This window comes from Dysidea avara, chromosome 9 (assembly GCF_963678975.1).
Source record: "Dysidea avara chromosome 9, odDysAvar1.4, whole genome shotgun sequence".
Lineage (NCBI taxonomy): Eukaryota > Metazoa > Porifera > Demospongiae > Dictyoceratida > Dysideidae > Dysidea > Dysidea avara.
Window position 1 is genome coordinate 14052795 of NC_089280.1, and position 20941 is coordinate 14073735.

The following is a 20941-nucleotide window of genomic DNA, read 5'->3' on the forward strand; positions in this document are numbered from 1 at the left end:
AATGGCTTACGGTGAATTCGTGAGACTGCTGACGTTTAGTGGTTGAAAAGCACGTGCATATAACGTGTCATCTTTAACTGGTCTTGAGCAGTCCCGACTGGATACACATACTGTAGATGCTTCTTACGATGGTGTCTGTGCCAGTAAGAATCTTGGGTACGCTACAAAGAGCTGTTTGTGGAAAACACCGTCGTTTAACAAGACGATGTTTACACGCTTCGTGTGGTCTATTGGAAGCTACAGAAGCTACCAATCAACCATTGAAAACTCCCAACTTTACTAAAGAGTTCAGAGGAATGAAAGCAGAGTTTCCTTGCTTAGCGCGGTAAGCTTTTAATCGTTCCTATACATAATGCATCAAGCCACCAACACAATGATGTCAACAATGTGTAAACTGGATAATATATGGTTGCACGTAAACCTAATAAAGGGTACAATATTATTGTGAATTTTGGCTGCAACTTTGTCACACCAACTCTGTTTCCCACCCTCCACTTAGCTATTATATCGTGCATGCATAAAAGCATGCTTAAGATTGTGCCTTCATTTTTAAGCTGCAGGAAAATACCGTGTATGTACAAATTTTTGAGGTATGTAATTTTTGCGGATCAACAAATTTCAATTTTTTTGCAATTTTATTTTCCAGGATCACTCATTTTCCACTGATTATCAATTAGAAAGCATAGAGCTAACCCTGATAATCGATAATTTTTGAGGATGAAAATTTTGTGGAAAGCCAAGCAATCGTGAAAATTACGTCCCTTGAAAATTTGTACGTATACAGAAACACAGAGATGAACTACTAACTCGTCAGATAGCAATTAACACTCTTACAAGTTTGATTTTACTGAGTCTGCATATAGTATGCAAGAGAAACTGGAAAAACCAATAGAAGAATATTGTATAGTAGAATATTTAGTAAATAGATGTGGAGCAGAAACAGAAATTTTGGTCTTAGTAAACACCAATTTTTTTTTCTTTCAGTATATACAACTACTACATTATGCAGTGTATTGTATATGTAAGCAGCATTTTTCCTTGAGATGTGGGACCTGATAGTTATGTGATACCATACAAATACTGTTACATAGCTGACTTCCTTATGTTTCAATACTTCTAAATGTGATGTAAAGCACAGAAATGTTAATGTGTCCTGAACCATTGTGCACTGAACCATTGTCTGTGGTTTTCTTTGTTCTACCATGCAAAACCAATTATTGTACTTCAGTGGAATGCATACGTATATACATGTAATCGTATATACATGTAATCAGATAGCTAGTTAACCCTTTATCATTGATTTCCCTTTTGAGAACAGAACTTTGTGGGCAAAGCAAAGGATGATACTGAAGGAATTTAGGTCTTATATTGTGGTAACGTGTACTAGTTTTCTTTCAATGTACACAGGATGAAACAGCAAGGTGATCAGCGAGTGTTAACAGCAGCTTATGGGGAAGAGATTAAAGGATTTGAAGTGTTCCATGACCTGAACAGTTTTCACTTTCATTACGGAGGAATCATACCAGAAATAGACCTAGCATATGAAACATGGGGTGAACTGAATGAAAACAAGGACAATGCTATAATACTTCATTCAGCTCTATCAGCTTCATCTCATGCAAGTAGTCATTCGGTAAGTTGTGTTGCCTATAAAATGTGCACTGTTATGTTGAGTTACTTAGAATCATGATAGTTGCTTCGATTCTGAAGTCATTTTATACATTTGTTTGTTTGCTACATTAATTGTTCTGCAATAAAATATTTGTAGGAACCTGTTTTGATAATTGTTTTGTAATATGCTTGTATAATAATTGTACACAACTTTAATGCCATTTGTTGTCACTAGATGAACACTAGTCCTGGCTGGTGGGAGAAGTTCATTGGACCAGGATGTCCTCTTGACACTAACAAGTTTTTCATAATTTGTGCTAATAACCTGGGAGGCTGCTTTGGATCCAGGTAATTATCACTCATGCACTGCAATTGAGTAATTGTACTTTTGTTTATCTTAGTGGTCCTCCAAGTATTAATCCTCTTACTGGACAGGTATATACAAATTAAATACATATCGGTTTATCAGAATATCACAATACTTCAGCTGTATCGTGATACCAATACGCATGTTCACATACTGTAGACTCTGCTTATTATAAAGGTGTATGCGCTTTTCATTTTTGGATGTATTATTTGTGAAATTTACCATGCTTGTTAAGCATATAAATGACATCTTGTAGGTAGTTTGTACTAGGAGAGCGCTATTCATTCCCACCATGTTTTTCAAGAAATTTGGATACCAGTGTTACGTAATCGGTCAAATCGTTTGTTTTAGGTAATCCTGCAAAGTTGGGTGCAGTTATCAATATTATTAGTGGTATTATCTGTTAGACACGTGACTGACTAGGCATTGAGTGTACTGTGGCACATTTGATGGTCATTTGCTGATAGCACAAGGTTGCAGGAGCTATTTCAACACGTACATGCATTGATGAACAGGTGTCTGGTGCAAGTAGACCATATGCGCATAATAACTGGAGTCTACAGTATCGATGTTTTGATTGTTGGAAATACGGTTATGTACAACTTAGGCCACTCCTAGTTTTTCATGAGTGAAAACCTCAAGAGTATAGGGTCAGTAAGTTGGCACATAAACAAAAATGTAAATAGGAATCTAGTGCAGAAATAGCAAAATACAAATAAAGGAGGGGCGTATAGTCTCAATAACAGCATAGCTCATTTGCAACCATAGTGTGTTTTGAGAAGGTAGTATAGCACAAGGCTCACATCAGAATTTATAGTTGTGACCCGCTGAATGAAAACTGGTATTTTGCTATAAAAACATATATAAACTGGGTATTAAAAAATACATGTGCTACATAAAAAATTTATGCACTTTTTAATCGCTTCGGTATTTACTGAAACAAAGCTCAAATCAATAATATACCACCAGATTCTCCTGTTCATGGGGAGTAAGAAATCTTTGTTTCAGGTTCGTACAGCATTATGGTACATGGATTATGGGCATTTATTTATGATGCTGTAGAAATAAAATTTACCATCATCATGTCATTGTTGTTGGAGTGGCTTTCTTTGTCCACATGGAGCCATATAGAGAAATGCTATACCTTGATTGATGTGCCAGTTCATGGTGAACAAACTGAGCCAAACGCTGTCTTCGTAGCTTGTTTCAGTCGTGAGTTATGATCGATTAAATAAGTTATTTGCTGTATCATTACTATACAAATCCTCCTCCAACTGTCTAATGCTATAACAAGACTATTCACCACAAAAGGTTGAAACCTTGGCTGTCCACTACTTTGTTACTATAGATAAAATAAAATGGAATTTGAGGAATGTATGAAAACGGCTGTTTTTGCTCAGTGGGTCACATTTTAGTTACCTATATTTTACTCTAATTTTCATTCTTCAAAAGACAGGTGAGTTTACATTGACATGGCCTTAACAATGTAACTAGGTAGTTTGCCAGTTTCCTAGACTCTTTAGTTTGTAGTGCAATGGAGTAATAGCTCAATAGGTAGTGCTAAACTATGAAAATTGGCTGCTCAACTCAATTTACAAAAGTCATGTACTGTATCATATCATGACTACACATGCGTACAGCTTTTAGTACAGGTGTATTGTACATCGCTACACATTAAGACAACATAAAATTACTTTCTATTTGCTTGGTTGTAGGAGTATGGAACTACATTTCCATTAGTGACAGTTAAAGATATGGTCTATGTTATTTTTCTACTGTTGGATTACTTGGGAATTGAGAAGGTACTTACTGTGTTGTCATTGGTTAGTTATGACAAGCTTAATTTAGGTACATGCATCAGTTGGTTCTTCCCTTGGTGGTATGCAATCCTTGTTAGCTGCTGCTTCGTATCCTGACCGAGTCAACTCGTTAGTATTTCCAGAACAGAACTTATCTCATTTGAATACTGTTTTATGTGTGTAGAATGATAACTATTTCTAGTGGGGCTTATGCTCACCCGTCAGCGATTGCTTTACGCTATATTCAACGGAGAATTCTGATGTCTGATCCCAATTGGAACGAAGGCTTTTACTATGGAAAGAAGTACCCTGTAATGGGAATGCACCATGCTAGGTAAAAGAGGTTTTGCTAGCTAGTATCACTGTTTAAAATCATAATTATGATTGTTTCAACAGAGAAGTTGGTACTATTACATACAGAAGTGGACCTGAATGGGAGAAGAGATTTCACAGGAAGCGTCGTAGTCCTGATGAAATTCCTAGTTTATGTCCTGATTATGAAATCGAACATTATCTGGATAGGCAGGTACTAGAAATAAACAGCATACTCATTATATTAGTGCAATTGTTGTTTCATTTTAGGGTGAGAAGTTTTGCCAGAGCAACTTTGATCCCAATTCTTGGTTATATATTTCTAAGGTACTGTTATAAATTAATTACGTATAGAAGTTATAAATTGATGTTTTATCAGGCAATGGATATGTTTGACATGTCCGATGGATTTTCTTCACTACATGAAAGTCTTTCACGTATCAAGTGTCCCACTTTGGTATGGAATTACCCATGTAGCGTAACAATTCTTGATTCACAATGATATCCACAGGTGATGGGAGCAAAATCAGACATTTTGTTTCCTATTACACAGCAGCGAGAAATAGCACATGTCCTAGAGCAGTCTGGTAGGTATAATTTAGTGTTCAGCTATTTTAACTTTTTTATGATAAAGGGAACAAATTTGTCACATTTTATGAAATAAACAGTTTATATGGACATGATACTTTTCTACTGGATGTGAACAATGTGGGAGCTGCTGTAAAGGTATATTTTTACATGAGTGATAATGTTTGTAGGGTGATTTTCTTTTCAGGGACATCTTGAAAGATCATGATTTTTAATTTGAAAATAATTACTTGAATATTTTTACAACATTTATTAACAGTTTGTAAGCAAATATTTATTATGTAGCAAAAATATAACAAACATACCGTAAATATTCAAATATAGCACATACTAAGTGTAAAACTGTTCACTCTATTTTGCTTCAAAAAATACTTTGCTTTAATTTCAACTGAAAGTTGTTATCATCAGCTCTAAGTGCAACCAAACCATGCAAAATTTCTGGGAGATCCTTCACTGTAGTTTTCCCATACAATATAGGAATGAGATTGATCTCTGATGGGTCGGGACTTTTCTGTGTCACTTGATGAAGGTCATAGTTAAGCCATTTAATGTCTTCTGATAACTTGTCTTGTGTTAGTTTTGATGAAACAACAACAATTGTTTTATCAGTTTTGTGAACGAGATCGTGCCGTGCACCAGCAATAGTTTTTCCAACCACAGCATCCTCTTTTGTCAATACTGTAATATTAAACTGGTATAAGATTGGTGTTAAAGTATCATTGACCCAGTCTGTGCTATCATCACTATAGATCAAGTAAACTTTCACTTTTTTAGTATGAATCGTCTTTTCTTGAACTGGTGGAAATTGCTGCAGAGAAAGTGTAGTTGGTACAATCCTACCAACTGTGGTTGGTACAGCTATACCAACTGGGCTATCATCATCAGTAGCTTGTACATGAACTGTGCCTTCTAATTCACTACTTTTCTCTGTGTACTTATTTGAGTCAACAAAGCAGTGAATGCTGTGTTCAGATTTAGATACTAGGCAATCTGTTGCGTCTTTGTCAATGCCTTTAGATGCTCTCCTTCCTTCACTACGAGTACGAGGTAGTTCAGAGGAACTCCTTGCCCGCGTCTCTGTCTCCTTATTATGAGATATTTTCTGTGACAGCTTTTGATCATCAATAACTGAAGACCCTTTACTCTTCAAAGAACCATTTTTCCTCAGTTTGCTCCTGGTGTGTTGATCAATGCCTCCCCTCTCTGCATTGAGAATATTGTCTCCTCCACTAAAAGGCTGTAATCTACCGGGTACATTTTCACTTTCCTTTGGTAGTAAAGGTGCACGTTCAGTCTTTGCCTCAATGTGATCAGTAATTGGGGTAACTGCGGCTGAAACTGGTGGAGCATTGTTATCAACACGGTGTTCACCATCATGACGTTCAACTAGAACAACACAGATACACGGTAAAAGAATACTGTATACAATGTATACTACTGGTAGAGCTCAAGTTTTAATTTAGGCCATTGCTATTCGTACAGCAATCAAAAATACAATGTAGATAAAATGATCCCAAAACATAAAAATTGCAACACAGGAGGATCAAACCCTATGTCAAGCTACAGTTCTACCGCTACAATACACCACTACTAGCTACCCACCTTCCTTAATTTGACCTCATAAATGTGATCCAATAAGAACCTATATAATATTAGCTAGCTACATACACCTCGGTGAAGAAGAAGCCAAAGCTGAACCCAACCCTAACACTAACTTAGGTTTGCCTGTTAAACATTTTTACTGTATGTATGAAGATATCATTTTGGTGAGTTTGAGGCGACCCAGGAAGCCAGGAAATGAGACACAAAAAGAATGTTTCAACTGGATGATCACATAGCCCCTTTTGCTTTCTGGTACTGGTGTCATCTGCTTTCCACCTACTTGTGATATCATGTCACTAGAGTAACATACAGAGCAACCAACTACATATAACTTGACCAGCAATTCAGGATCTCTAAATAAGAATTTCAACTGTTTCAAGTTTAAATCACCCTTAAAATCATCCCCAGATCTGACTGAATTTTTGTGAAGAAAATCACAGATATACACTCTTCTACAATTTCTTTGCACTATATTGAATAATGAATAACTGAGTGATGAAGATTACTGTGAACTACAGTATGTGTTAACAGTACTAAAATTTGCTTTACTTTAATGACAAAGTGCCTGGCTCTTTACATTGAGAGCATATTTGATAACAGAATTGGCTGTATTACTAATTACTAATAGACACTATGTACTGTGTAACAAACAGGATATAACAAACTTACTAATTTGCACATGGCGTATTCCTTTGTAGTGTCGTCTTGTAAAGTAGAACGTAGCAGCAACACCTAATATGAGTGTTGCACTAACTCCAGCAAGTGAAAAGGTTAGTATGTGATAGACTGCCACGCTACTTGTAGAATTGTCTGCTCTGTTAACATCAATGAGTCCACCAATATCAAGATAACAAGGATAGTTGCTAGTGTATATCTTAAATTGGTAAAAGCCTGTCTGTGACACGTTCACTATACACATTGGATGGTTACGTTCATTAGCATTATCCATAATGCCCCAGTCACAGGGAAGTGATGAAAAGCAATCACAACATGAGATTAACTGCTCTGGAGATGACCTGTTGTAACGGCACAGTCTAAAACTGGACCCATCTTCTACATAATTGCTGTCCATGACCAGAGATACATTTCTATTTCCCAAATATTGAGCACTTTGTGTAGCCATGGAACCTGGCTTTGGATAAGGGGTCTTTACATCTATAATGATAATATGAGACTGTGTAAACAGTACACAACCCTGGTGACTTATATACCTATGATTGCATTGAAACATGCAAATATTCTTCCTCCTACACTCTCAGCAGTACATTTGTACATACGAGAGAATTCTCTGTATTGCTTAGTATCTCCAAAACATAACATCTAAAGGGATGTACGGATGATAAGATACACACTATAAATTCTAAGTATTTTACCTGACCATTACTCTGTGTGGAAAACATGCTGGACTGGTTAGACTGGTTGGTCAATACAGGCACATAACCTGCTGCACCACCATTGTACTCCCAAGTTACTTTGGGTGATGGTGTTCCATTCACAAAACAATGCACGCACAGTGTACATGATGGACTGTTGCCGCTATCACCAAGAGTTATAATTTGATTATTAAACAACGGACACCCTCTATCACCAGAGGGGGCAGTGACAAACTTGGGAGGTGCTAGCAAAGTAGAACACGTTACTGTAAACGCTGTACATTGTACAACATACAGTATTCACACAGACTAACAAAATAGTAATGCAGTTATGGGCACTCACTGGGTTTATGAACTTGTACATTCCAGGTATAATTATTGTGTACATCATTATTACACACGACAACTCCAGCAGTGTCAGGAGTCACACGATCAATGTTATAAGAGATGCTTTGATCAGAAAGTATACTACCATTTCTTGTCCATAGCACATGGCATGTGCTAGTGTCATTACATTTACAGGTAAATGTCACAGATTGATTGTAGTAGAGTATACAAGTCTGTGTTGGTTCAGTAGCATTGCAGTATTGATGATCATGAAACTGTTCCACATTATAGTAGCATAGCCCTATGAAGACAGCTGATAAGACTACATACTGTGCATACGTTATCACACCATTAATATTTGTAACAACAAAATAGCTGCTAGCATAAAAATATGGCATTATACGCCACAAAATATTACCTGTACCTTGGTATCACTGATGATTATTATTTAACATGCATAATCAGGGGTACTGACCTACTGATTAGGCTCAGACCAAAAGTAAATAGTAGTACTGTATACCACCATGCATGTATATATAACTCAATATTAGGTCAGTTGGGGAAGGTTGCTTGCTTTGCTCACTGGTATGATCCTACATGTGAATGTACTTCAAGGACTGGACCTCACACTAGCTAGATTCATGGACAGGGCTAAATATTTACTGCAGGCATTAAAGACTCTTATGGTTTGCGAAGTCATAGTACAGTAGGTGACCTTGGTAGCCTAAAAGAATCTGGCACATGAGATCAGCTGCTACACAATGCCTATTCATACTTGACCTTTTAAAACAATTAGTTCTGTGAGCAGTTGACTAATTAGGCTTATAATGTATATGGCAACCAAGCCCTTCATAAAGTACAAAAAGAAGCAAAGACAATTGTGATAGATGAGATCCACATCCTTGAGAATGTGTACTTCGTACACCACATGTTGATCATGAGATGGTGTATGACTGCTTATCCAGCTAAATTTAGCACAGCTTGTTGCCATAACAACATGTAACACATGTTTACTATATGCTGCTAGACCACATGCAATACAACATGTGCTATTCAATTCACTAGTACATTGTCACAATAAAACTATATAGTTATAGTTACTAAGTGAATTTCAAGTTCGATGGGCACACTCTGTAAAAGTTGTATATTTGCAGTGATGACAATATCCTACACATTTAAAAGCCAAACTTCACACAGATCACAAAAATATAATTGCAACCGCCACTGTGAAAATTGGTTGTGCTGATCAAGAGTGAACACATTTTTCACGAAGTTATCCACACATTATATTACATATTCTAAACTACTGAGTGTGAAGTTTGACATACCGTATACGTACAAATTTTCAAGGTACGTGATCAACAAATTTCAGGATTTTTGCAGTTTTATTTTTCATTTTTCACTGAAGTTATTAGTCCTGATAATCATTAACTTTCGAGGATGCAGAAAGCCAACCAACCATGAAATCTGATAAAATTACATCCCTCAAAAATTTGTACATATACGGTATTTGCCAAAGTGAAATCCCATTGTAATTCCAATGTCCAATTCTCCATGGCTAATCAATAATGCTGTAACCTTACTTACCAACTTACAGTAACTACCACCATGGTCAGTTGGTTTAGTTTATGGTTAGTTAATTTAGTTTATGGTTGGTTAGTTAAGTGAAATTGCTGTCAAATACAGTATAATTCTTGCCAAGTAAACCATGAGAGACATAACGACCTTGAAACATACACCCCCTGTACATGAATTAGAAATCTCATAGTGAAACATATTGAACAGAAAGCATGCGTGAAAAAATATAAACACAGTCTTACAGGGTGTATGTGCATTACATCACACTATGTACAGGTGGTAATGGCAACACAATAGTCATGTGACAGGATGCATGAATTTTAATAGTCTATCATGGTAACCTGTATCATATTCCCCTTCTATACAGGAGCCTTTGCCACCAAATGAGATACACACTATAGACATGAACTGCACCATAGCAATGTTTGGGACCTATTAGACATGGCCACTATAATAAAATATTTGGTCCTAAGTGGAATCCAAATGAGTGACAGAAAACAGCTAAACATGGTTATGAAGTCATTCCAGCAACACACACACGCACGCACGCACACACACACACACACACACACAATTAAACAGATAGTGCACATAACACATTATTTAATCATGTTCAGAAACTAAGAAAATTACCCCTTTTTAACAAAATTAATGTTATTAACAAAAATCAGTGTAGCCATTACCCACAATCTTTGCTTAAACACGTCTTTGCACAAAGCATAATGGGACGCAATTACATTGATACTTAATTGGACAGCGACTGCACAAGTGTGTTTGCATGATCATGAAACACAAGTACAGGTGATCTTCAAAGCAAACCATATCATTATGTTTGTATGTACTACTAAGCTTGCAGTGAGTTAACCAACTAAGATCGAAGACCAAATTGTAAAATATCCTGTCTGGTAGTCTGTGAGCATTTTTTAAAGTTTGCAAACTCAACACTAGACTGTGACAACAAAAAAAGGTGTTGTGCAGTTCCCAGAACTATTATAAATTTTTAAGTTGTCCACAAAGAACAGAAACAGAAAAAATCCACACATTAACTAAAAGATCAACGCAAACGTTACATGTGACGATGAACATAATAAACGTCGGCGAAATGTCGACCTCCTGTAGACTACATGTACATAAACGCACGATATTACCTATTTTCAGCAGTGACAGTACGCATAGTGACAGGTACAGAAAAGACATTCTGATAATCCGCCCTCATGTAGCGGGAAATAATCCCCTTAAGGCCACAAAAATCTTTACACCGGAATAACCAAGGAAACTCCCGTTAGTCAATACGTGTATTATCTATGATACCACCTCTTACTTAAACTTCGCGTGATTAATGTTTGCGAGTATAAAATAACACTGATGCATGACAGCAAAAAGTATACTGAAAGGGAAGGTATTCCTACAAAAATTATCCACATTTTCCATTAGAATTATATGCCACAATGTATTGTACCTTACACAATTCCATTTAGCCGCTACATTTCACCAGGAGTTTTGTATATAGCAGGGTGGAGGATCTGTGATAGAATACGTAACTGAGCTACCAGTACCTAAACATAGCTATATATTTTTCAAAGTTATGGTACTAGTATTTAAATACTAACATGCTGGCCTGCAGTGCAATAATCATGTACTTATAACACAAGCCACAAACAATTATGAATAGCTACTATATACTACAACAGCATAGCATAGAATCTGTATAGGTACAAAAATAGATTTATACATACAAAAGTAAAGTGTACAATCTTTTATATAAAGTATATATAAAGCACTCATGAAACTGAGATAAAAGGTCTTAGTAAGACAACACTATATACATGTACACACAAATTTCTGAATTGCTAAGCTTTGTACAATATATCGTTGGAAGTAGCCGGTTCATAAAAAATGCTTTCCTTAACCTTTTCTTTAAAATCTGTAGCATCAAATCGAAGTGATACCAAGCTAGACACTGTTGCAGGCAGATCTTCACTTCTAACATTTTCATACAAAACTGGAATAATCTTAATTTTAGATGAGTCCGGGTCTTTCTGTCTAGCATGAGCAAGTTCAAATTCACTCCACTGATTCTCCTTTGACCACTTGTTTCGTGATGATGGTGAAATCACAACAATCACTTTATCAGCTTTATCAACTAGTTCATAGCGTGCATTAGAGATGCTACTTCCAACCATGGCATCATCTATGGTAACCATTAAAACATTTATTGTTGTAAGGACAGTCTTTAGTATACTATTAACCCACTGCTTGCTGTCAGTGCAGTGTATCACATAAACTCTTTTCTTGTAAAGTGGAGCTGGAGGACATGTACTCTTTGGAACTGTAATTGGCACTATACTTTGTACATGGTCACTTGCTTGTTCTGGTAATGGCAAAGAATCAGTGCCACTGGCTTTTGCTGGGTGTTGCAGTGATGGGGCAGAACTTAATGCTGGACTGTTACTAAATGTGTCATCATCTTGTATAGTATGTTGCAGTGTGTTACTTGCAGTATGTGGTGATGGAGGTGTATCAGTTGGTGGTAAAGCCTTACTAGTGTTAGTGTGGATTTCAGAGTTTTCCAACAAATGAGAATGCTTGTCTACTGCATTTGCTGGTGGTGGTGAAGTTAGTGGCCTTGAAACTGGTTTGTTAGCTGGTTCGTTAGAAATCTGATGGTATTCTACAAAAGAGAAAATTACTTATAACCTTCCACAATAAAGCACACACAGTAATATTACCTCTACGAATGTCATTACGTCGCTGTGTTCTACAATACACTGTAGTTGCCCCAACAATGACAATCAAGATAACCACACTACCAGGTATTGATATACCAAGGATTAGTCCCAAATCACTGTTATCAGAGTCTTGCTTGGCATACACAAAGATAGGATCACCAATATCAAGATAACAAGGGTAGTTGCTAGTGTATATCTTAAATTGGTAAAAGCCTGTCTGTGACACGTTCACTATACACATTGGATGGCCACGTTCATTAGCATTATCCATAATTCCCCAGTCACAGGGAAGTGATGAAAAGCAATCACAACATGAAATTAACTGCTCTGGAGATGACCTGTTGTAACAGCACAGTCTAAAACTGGACCCATCTTCTACATAATTGCTGTCCATGACCAGAGATACATTTCTATTTCCCAAATATTGAGCACTTTGTGTAGCCATGGAACCTGGCTTTGGATAAGGGGTCTTTACATCTATAATGATAATATGAGACTGTGTAAACAGTACACAACCCTGGTGACTTATATACCTATGATTGCATTGAAACATGCAAATATTCTTCCTCCTACACTCTCAGCAGTACATTTGTACATACGAGAGAATTCTCTGTATTGCTTAGTATCTCCAAAACATAACATCTAAAGGGATGTACGGATGATAAGATACACACTATAAATTCTAAGTATTTACCTGACCATTACTCTGTGTGGAAAACATGCTGGACTGGTTAGACTGGTTGGTCAATACAGACACATAACCTGCTGCACCACCATTGTACTCCCAAGTTACGTTGGGTGATGGTGTTCCATCCACAAAACAATGCACGCACAGTGTACATGATGGACTTTTGCCACTATCACCAAGAGTTATAATCTGATTATTAAACAATGGACACCCTTTATCACCAGAAGGGGCAGTGACAAACTTGGGAGGTGCTAGTAAAGAAGAACATGTATACTGAAAACATATGATACACATATAATAGTAATGCCTAAAACTTACTAGGCTGAGATACAGTAACATTCCAAATGTATTTCTGATGAACATCATTATCACAAGTTATTTCACCTCCATCAGAAAACGTAACATTATCAATATTGTACTCTTGTCCTTGTATAGTATTGTTAACTGACCATTGCACTTCACACCCAGTCTGATTACATGGACACACAAATGTGACTGACTCCATAAGATAAAGGTGACAATCATTAATAGAAGATGATGTGGCATTGCAGAACTGATGAAATGGTCTGTTAGTGCCATGTGACCCTGTAAATATAACAAGGTAAGACATATATAGTATTGCATACTGTCGTTAATTAGCTCTTTAACATTTTATGGCAGCTGTATAACTTAACTTGGCACCTATCATAATGTACAAACAGATTTATCATGTATAATGTCTATTAGGCTGTATCTCCTTGGGTGTTATGTAATGTATACTGCTACAATTAGCACATTATTTTATATTTCAAACAAAAGAAACTCGGACAGTAAATTCACATAGCAACTGGAGTATGTTATCTTTAGCTACAGGGTATGTATGCACATGTATGGTACCGCTCAAATGCAACGTCGCCTCGCGAGAGTGCGAGTAATTCAAAAACCCGGGGTGTGGCACCCATTTTGCTTGCAAGTATTCATCCGAAACAAAACGGAATGAATACTCGTGAGCAAAATGGGTGCAACACTCTTTAATTATCAAGTTTTTAATTGCTCGCACTATCACGAGTTAACGTTGCATTTGAGTGGTACGTACTGTTCTACAAGTATAAGGAAAATTAGGAATTTTAAGTTTGATCAGGGGTCATAGAAAAATGTAGGGAAACAAGGAAGATTGTTTACACCTGCAAATATATCGGTGAACATTTGATACCTAATTTTTTTTTATGCTTGTTTACTTACTTTTTTGTAACACTATTATGACTGGTGAATCCGTGCATACTGCATCAAAAAAAAGGATGGCACCAAAGATAATTTCGTCTGAACGCGCACCCTGGTTATCAATCAGTGACTCGAGTGAAGTGTCCATTACGCTTCACTTTCACCTATTTTCAGCCTGCTAAACAACATTACAAACGAAGAACAGTATTAAAAGTGCCTCTGCAATCAATCCAGTCACCTTGGAAAATACGGATGATTTCCGTCTACAAATGTAGGGAAGCCATGCATCGTGATACCGCAAATCAACACATTGGGCTGTCGGCAAAAAGAATTGGGACATAAAGGAGGACAAAGGTAAGTCCATGATGCAAGCATTGCATATACTGCAGTATGCCAAAAGGCATGTCTCGGGACAAAGCAACAAAAGCAAACACTGAAAATATCAAGCCCGTAGCCTAGGCGTTATCAAGTTACAGTTGCCTGAAGGCATGATCAGGCAGGCAGGCAGTTAGTCAACAGAAACTTCTTAACAATCAGAAGCATTTAGGGTGATACTGAAGGCATTTTTGGTTTTATTTATACCTAACCAATACTGCCAAGGCACCAGGATGGTATTGTGAAGCTGGTTTTTGGGTGATATTTTTATCCCATCTTTGTGGTTTACAAAATGAATGAGTGCGCATATAAGATATGGTAATGGCTGGTACAGTTCTTTCCTTCGATGCATTATGCATAGTTATAAAAAGTTACAAACAAATATAAGGAAAATTTTATATTAGTAATAATTTTTAAAAAAAAGGAAACAAGGGAGGTAGCCTACACCTCCAGCTAGTGGACATTTGATCCTTACCTGAGTCATGGCTATTGACAGACTGAGAAGTAGGAATTAGCTGCATATATAGACAACCAACCTAATGCGGTGGCTTTGATCCACACTCAAAAACATTTTTTTTATAAGACGCAGTTTAATCCCAGACGATGAGCACTTTGTGTTAGTACAGAATACACTGATATGAGGGTCATTCCATGTCAAATCAACAAGGAATTTAGGGTCACCTCTCGGATTTTGACAAAACTTGGTGTGTTTGTAGTACCTATGGTGCTTATCACTCATGCAAATTTTTAGCTCCATACATTCCATAGTTTCTGATTTATGACCACAAATATTTTGAATATTTCATGAAAATTTGGTCCATCTCTAGTTACAAAATCAACTGCAACTTTGTACTGTGTAAATATTTTTAAACACACTTTTCAGTGAGGTAAGACTGTTGATTGACCTTTCCAGTGATTCCTAAATTATGGGATATCTACTTAATTATGGTTCAAAAGTACTTCATTGAAAACTTTAATCCTTTATATTTTGAAAAATGCTGTTTGAAATTTTTCGAATTCTTTTGTGAATAATGATTGGATCATTTGATAAAATTTTTGTGGTGGGACCACAATGGGCTCAAGAGATATAATGAATTATGTTGTGGTATGCGGTGGAATTTGCAGTCTATTATTGCTGTATTGGAGTGTACACCTCCAATATCCACTCGCAACAAGGCCATGCCAAGTTTGTCTTACAGAGTGAAGGTGTCTAGGTATATTGCAACCTGTATTAGTGACCACCTGTATTGAAAGGCCATCTATGTGCTGCAGTTAAGTTATACTTCTTTAATGTATAGCACCAAAGCATCAACCCTTTCTAGCAAATCCAAAAATGATCCTTATTAGACAGGTTGACTATAAACGAGATTATCATGCGTCCATAAACACATTAATGTTGTACCATCTCTTCAGTTATACCTTATTTATTAAGTAAAATCTTGCCGTAGTGCACTCACATACATATCCCCACTCTACACTATTCAAGTTACGTACATGGCTGCATAGGTACAATAGACCTCCTCAAAAAGGATACCTGGTCACCTTAATAGCCTCATGATCTTACTTTATAATTGTACGTACATTTTGGGCCCAAGACAAGTCTGTGGTTTCTCAAAAATGAACACTTCATCAATGGTCCAGGGAATAGAATAGTTACACTATATACAGTAGATGCATTACTTGTACCAAGAGTTTTTGTATTATTATCACTTACTTGTACTTCAATGTGTGATTTATAGTACTGTAATTACTAAAATGGTTTTTCAAAGTATTTTGGGTTGACGCTTTGAAGATCAGTACAGGAAAATGTTAAGTATGTGGTCAGCATGTCCTATGTGAGTATGTGCATGAGTTTATGACTTGATCTTCAAAGTGGTCATGAATGTAAAGTAATGTCGTAATTAATTTCACATATTGAGGTACAATTAATGCATGTATGGTAAAACCCCTCCATTGCTAGGAACATAATAAAGTGCTCATATTACAGAAGCCACAGAAGTATCTTGGTATAAATGTATGTGCACCACTAGAGTGGGAGTACAGTGTATAAACAGGTGTCCTGGTTATCAAGATATCCAGGTATCCCTTCTGAGGAGTTCTGTTGTATGTATCTATGTAGCCACATACGCAACTTAAATATGGCTAAGTCCACTACAGTGGTATTCAACTTAATAAAGAAGGTATTTGTGAAGAGATAGTACATTTACATGATGTTCATGGACACATGGTGGTCAGATCTGTAATTTATAGTCAACCTGTCTAATAAGGACCATTTTTGGATTTGCTAGAAAGGGTTGATACTTTGGTGCTATACATTAATGAAGTATAACTTAACTGCAGCACATAGATGGCCTTTCAATACAGGTGGTCATTAATACAGATTGTAATGCATGTAGACACCTTCACCCTGTAAAACAAACTTGGCATGGCCTTGTTGCGAGTGGTTATTGGAGGTGTACACTCCAATACAGCAATAATAGACGGCAAATTCCACCGCATACCACAACATAATTCATTATATCTCTTGAGCCCATTGTGGTCCCACCACAAACATTTTATCAAACATAGACTATGACCCAATCATTATTCACAAAAGAATTCGAAAAATTTCAAACAGCATTTTTCAAAATATAAAGGATTAAAGTTTTCAATGAAGTACTTTTGAACCATAATTAAGTAGATATCCCATAATTTAGGGATCACTGGAAAGGTCAATCAACAGTCTTCCATCACTGAAAATTGTGTTTACAAATATTTACACAGTGCAAGGTTACAATTGATTTTGTAACAGGAGATGGACCAAATTTTCATGAAATATTCAAAATATTTGTGGTCATAAATCAGAACTATGGAATGTATGGAGCTAAAAATTTGCATGAATGATAAGCACCATAGGTACTACAAACACACCAAGTTTCGTCAAAATCCGAGAGGTGACCCTAAATTCCTTGTTGATTCGACACGGAATGACCCATGAGTAATAGTAGTAGTTGGCAAGACAATTAAATGCATGACATCTAATAGAGTACATAGTTTTTCAGCTTATACATATTATGTGATTTATCTGTCTGTCCATTAGTATAAGTTAAAATTTGCTCTTATATTAAGTTTCCTGGTTGCTAAAAAAATTTATATCAATGTTGATATGGAATTAATCAACAGAAGCCCTAGTTGTGACACACAATAACTAACTAACCATATGATCAAAACAGCACTATGTTGCATAGTAAAAAATAAGTAGTGAATACTGGGGCAAATAGTGAACCTCACTGGAAATTCTTAGTGACGGTCACTAAAATGGCCAGTGACGTTCACTATTTGCCACAGTATTCACTACTTATTTTTTACTGTGTGAAAATCTATGAAAGTGTATATCAACCATACACTGTTAACGTCACAACTTATACATATCAAAAACAATACTCGATGAAACTATTTATGCATACTGTGACCATGAGTTACTAGTTGAGTTTGTCTGCCTACATATGTAATATAGAATGCATTACTATAAAGCATTATGAAATGTAAGCATCCATAACTCACATACTGTATGCTGTAATGAACATGAAACAAAGATTTTCTTACTCCCAATGAACAAGAGAATCTGCTGGTATATATTTTTCATCAATTTGAGTTTTGTTTCAGCACATAACGAAGTGATTGAAACGTGCATAAAACTTTTATGTAGCACGCATATTTCTACCCAGTTTATTTCAATACGTTTGAATAGCAAAATAGAGTTTTGCAAAAACGGCCAGTTCACTCAGCGGGTCACATATTTCATTGTACTTTCATGATTTTTTAATATTTAACTCACAACCACAAAAACATAATTTCATTACTATTTCATTACATTTAATAAACTGCTTGCAATAAATTCATTACATTTTCTTGTGCAAATAATGACAATTGTGACAAGAAACCCATGTTAGCACATTTGTGACCCAGTCTGGGAAAACCGGGCTTATCGCCTATTTAAAAGTATCGAGAAATGCCGGTTTTAAGTATTTAGTGTGTTGTAGCTCGCCAATGATTGAAGCTATGTGTACAAAATTTTCACACGTTTTACACCAATTCTTTACCTTCCAGAGAATCCACTGTGCAAGTAGCCATCAACTAAGTTTCCCACCATTTTAGATAGTTTTTAAACCAAGGTTGACTGTATCAGGCGAGCTGCAAAATGGGTGGGAGATGGGAGGGGGGGCCTGGAAGACAGGCAAGATGGTGTTCAAAAATTGAAAAGTGAGGTGTAGGGATGCATTAGGCTAAGTATTTGGCCACTGAGGTCTCAAAATTGGCTAAAATGAAAGGAAATTCACAGCAGAGGTACTTATTCAACACCACAGAGCTGTACAGCCACATACAGTCATCCTCAGGCTGACCAGAGCTCCATTAAGGTCCCACACTGCATGTACGGATCGCCACTGGGCTTGGGAAAAGCAGCCAGCAAAACCAGACCACTCAAGTCTAGCTGATTTTGATTGTGGAATTAGATAATTTATTCATGTAGCTTTGTGTCCTGGGTGAAAAATCGAATCTGCTGACATGGGCAATAAGACCGGTTTTCTCAGACTGGGTCACATTTTTCGATTCCATTTTATTACATTTTCTTTATCCAGATAGCCAAAGGAAAGGCCAACCAAAGTTTCAGCTCTAGAAGCCAAGAACTTTTGAAGCTATTATGCTACAAAGTGGCAACAGCAGAAAAATTAATTTGTACAGTGACAATACGACGAAAAACTACAGGTGCTTAAATAAATGGCCATAACTTTGAGTGCAGTCATCTACCGAGATGTAACTTACACCATTGAATTCTGGCAAATCCATTGCTGGGTAAGTTTTGTCTTTCAGTACAACCAGGGCAAAGCCGAAAACGTGAGAGAAAATGATAACGAATCACTCGTCCAACATGACTAACACTCATATCTTTTCTTTCCTTTGGAGTACTGACATGAAACAAAGATTTTTGAATTCCTCTTGCTTTGGAATCCCAATGCTACCACTTTTTTTGCTGTTATCATCTTTCTTCATTGTGAAACAAATGCTCAAAAACGTACAGAATTTTTTGATTTCATAAATATTTCACCCATTGCGTTTATTGCATTCTACTGTAAAATTAGGCTTGTGCTAACATATGGGATTCTTGCAGTCACAATTTACAATTTCATTATCCTGTTATTACATTTTCATAACAAAATGCTTCAGTAGTGAATTGCACTTGGGGGAAAAAAACCATGTTATGTATTGAACAAATGAAATTTGAATAATTTAATTTTTGTGGACACTATAGCTTTGATATGACTTTTCACACTAATTAACTTGAAACACTTACATCATGCAATTGAGCTATAGGTGCAACATAACAATTATCAGTGCACTGATCTGATCACCAAACACGCTCTGACGTCAACAGATCAATAACCAGTGGAGAAGATTTTAGATTTTTGTAATTCTAAATAAGAGTTTTCTAAAGGTGTATCTTTGAGGAAATTAAAATGGTGCCGCCCAGGATGACTCAAATCCCTATTGCAGTACTGTACCCAACTCGACACCACAACTTGAAAATATGGTTGCAATCCTTCCTTATAGCTACACTAGCTCTTTTAATCCAAAAAACACAAGTAACTTTCTTTTGCCGTAGAAAAGGTCATAACATGGCTGCTCAGGTCACGCATGCATAAAAAGGTTATTTGAAGATACGTCTATTTTCTTCTCTCACTCACAACCATTATTAAAATTTTTATACGTACTTTCACGACGAACTGTCGAGTATTATTCAATAGGAGTGTAATAAAAGCTTGATAGCAGCACCCAATATCGATGTGATGTTGTGTACGTGTAGCTATAATATGAATATTCAAATTACACATACGCACGATCTTCATCAATATCGCATTTACTTACGTGAAAACAGTGAAAGCAAAGACAAACACAAAGAAATGAGTGAATAGGACAACATCTCTTATCGAAAGTTGACGTTGACGAAACTTGACGGTCACGGTGACGAATTCAATTGCGCAATAAAAAACATGGCGTCCTAATTAACAGTAAGTAATTATATATTTACTGACAGCATAGATAATGTATGTCACATGGATTGAAAACGCCCGTATTATTTACATAGTGACGTCATGGGCTATCCTGGTTTCGCTGCGCGTACAATTTATGGCCTCGACAGGTAGAAGATTTCGCTGTTCTTGTAACCAGCAAATTAGTGTTTGTTGTTTACAGCTGGGTTAGTTATATCACCTACACTAATTGGAGGCTGGACTGGGTAGGGACGCTGGAGAGCAGTAAACAATAGCGTAAGAAAATTCAGGTTCAAAGGTGAAATATGGTGTTACAAAACGGTTGTGCAAATTTCCTGAAGAAACAGAAAGTGTAGCATTGTT

General features: G+C 36.5%; 3 protein-coding genes across 4 annotated transcripts; 1 reads left to right on the plus strand and 2 right to left on the minus strand.

Annotated features, from left to right (window-relative positions):
• Window positions 1-11: 11 nt before the first annotated feature.
• Window positions 12-4996, plus strand: LOC136267278 (uncharacterized). The gene is made up of 13 exons (XM_066062367.1): window positions 12-325; window positions 1408-1633; window positions 1847-1959; window positions 2013-2046; window positions 3694-3780; window positions 3827-3906; window positions 3962-4111; window positions 4174-4303; window positions 4360-4416; window positions 4469-4546; window positions 4601-4676; window positions 4724-4815; window positions 4865-4996. Exons 1-13 carry the CDS (start codon window positions 117-119, stop codon window positions 4883-4885), a joined length of 1353 nt encoding a protein of 450 aa, XP_065918439.1. The 5' UTR covers window positions 12-116; the 3' UTR covers window positions 4886-4996.
• On the minus strand, window positions 4923-10864 carry LOC136267274 (uncharacterized). Its single transcript, XM_066062359.1, has 6 exons — window positions 10706-10864; window positions 7996-8280; window positions 7653-7897; window positions 7491-7599; window positions 6949-7434; window positions 4923-6063 (listed from the first exon to the last, which is right to left on the minus strand). Exons 1-6 carry the CDS (start codon window positions 10752-10754, stop codon window positions 5039-5041), a joined length of 2199 nt encoding a protein of 732 aa, XP_065918431.1. The 5' UTR covers window positions 10755-10864; the 3' UTR covers window positions 4923-5038.
• A 152-nt stretch (window positions 10865-11016) lies between these two features.
• On the minus strand, window positions 11017-20579 carry LOC136267275 (uncharacterized). 2 transcript variants are annotated; one of them, XM_066062360.1, is made up of 6 exons: window positions 20454-20579; window positions 13293-13559; window positions 12981-13225; window positions 12820-12928; window positions 12287-12763; window positions 11017-12228 (listed from the first exon to the last, which is right to left on the minus strand). In XM_066062360.1, exons 1-6 carry the CDS (start codon window positions 20506-20508, stop codon window positions 11408-11410), a joined length of 1974 nt encoding a protein of 657 aa, XP_065918432.1. In that variant the 5' UTR covers window positions 20509-20579; the 3' UTR covers window positions 11017-11407. The 2 variants fall into 2 exon arrangements, with proteins under 2 accessions (XP_065918432.1, XP_065918433.1); XM_066062361.1 differs by lacking the exon at window positions 20454-20579 and having other exon boundaries at window positions 12981-13247; window positions 13293-13464.
• Between the last annotated feature and the right edge of the window lie 362 nt (window positions 20580-20941).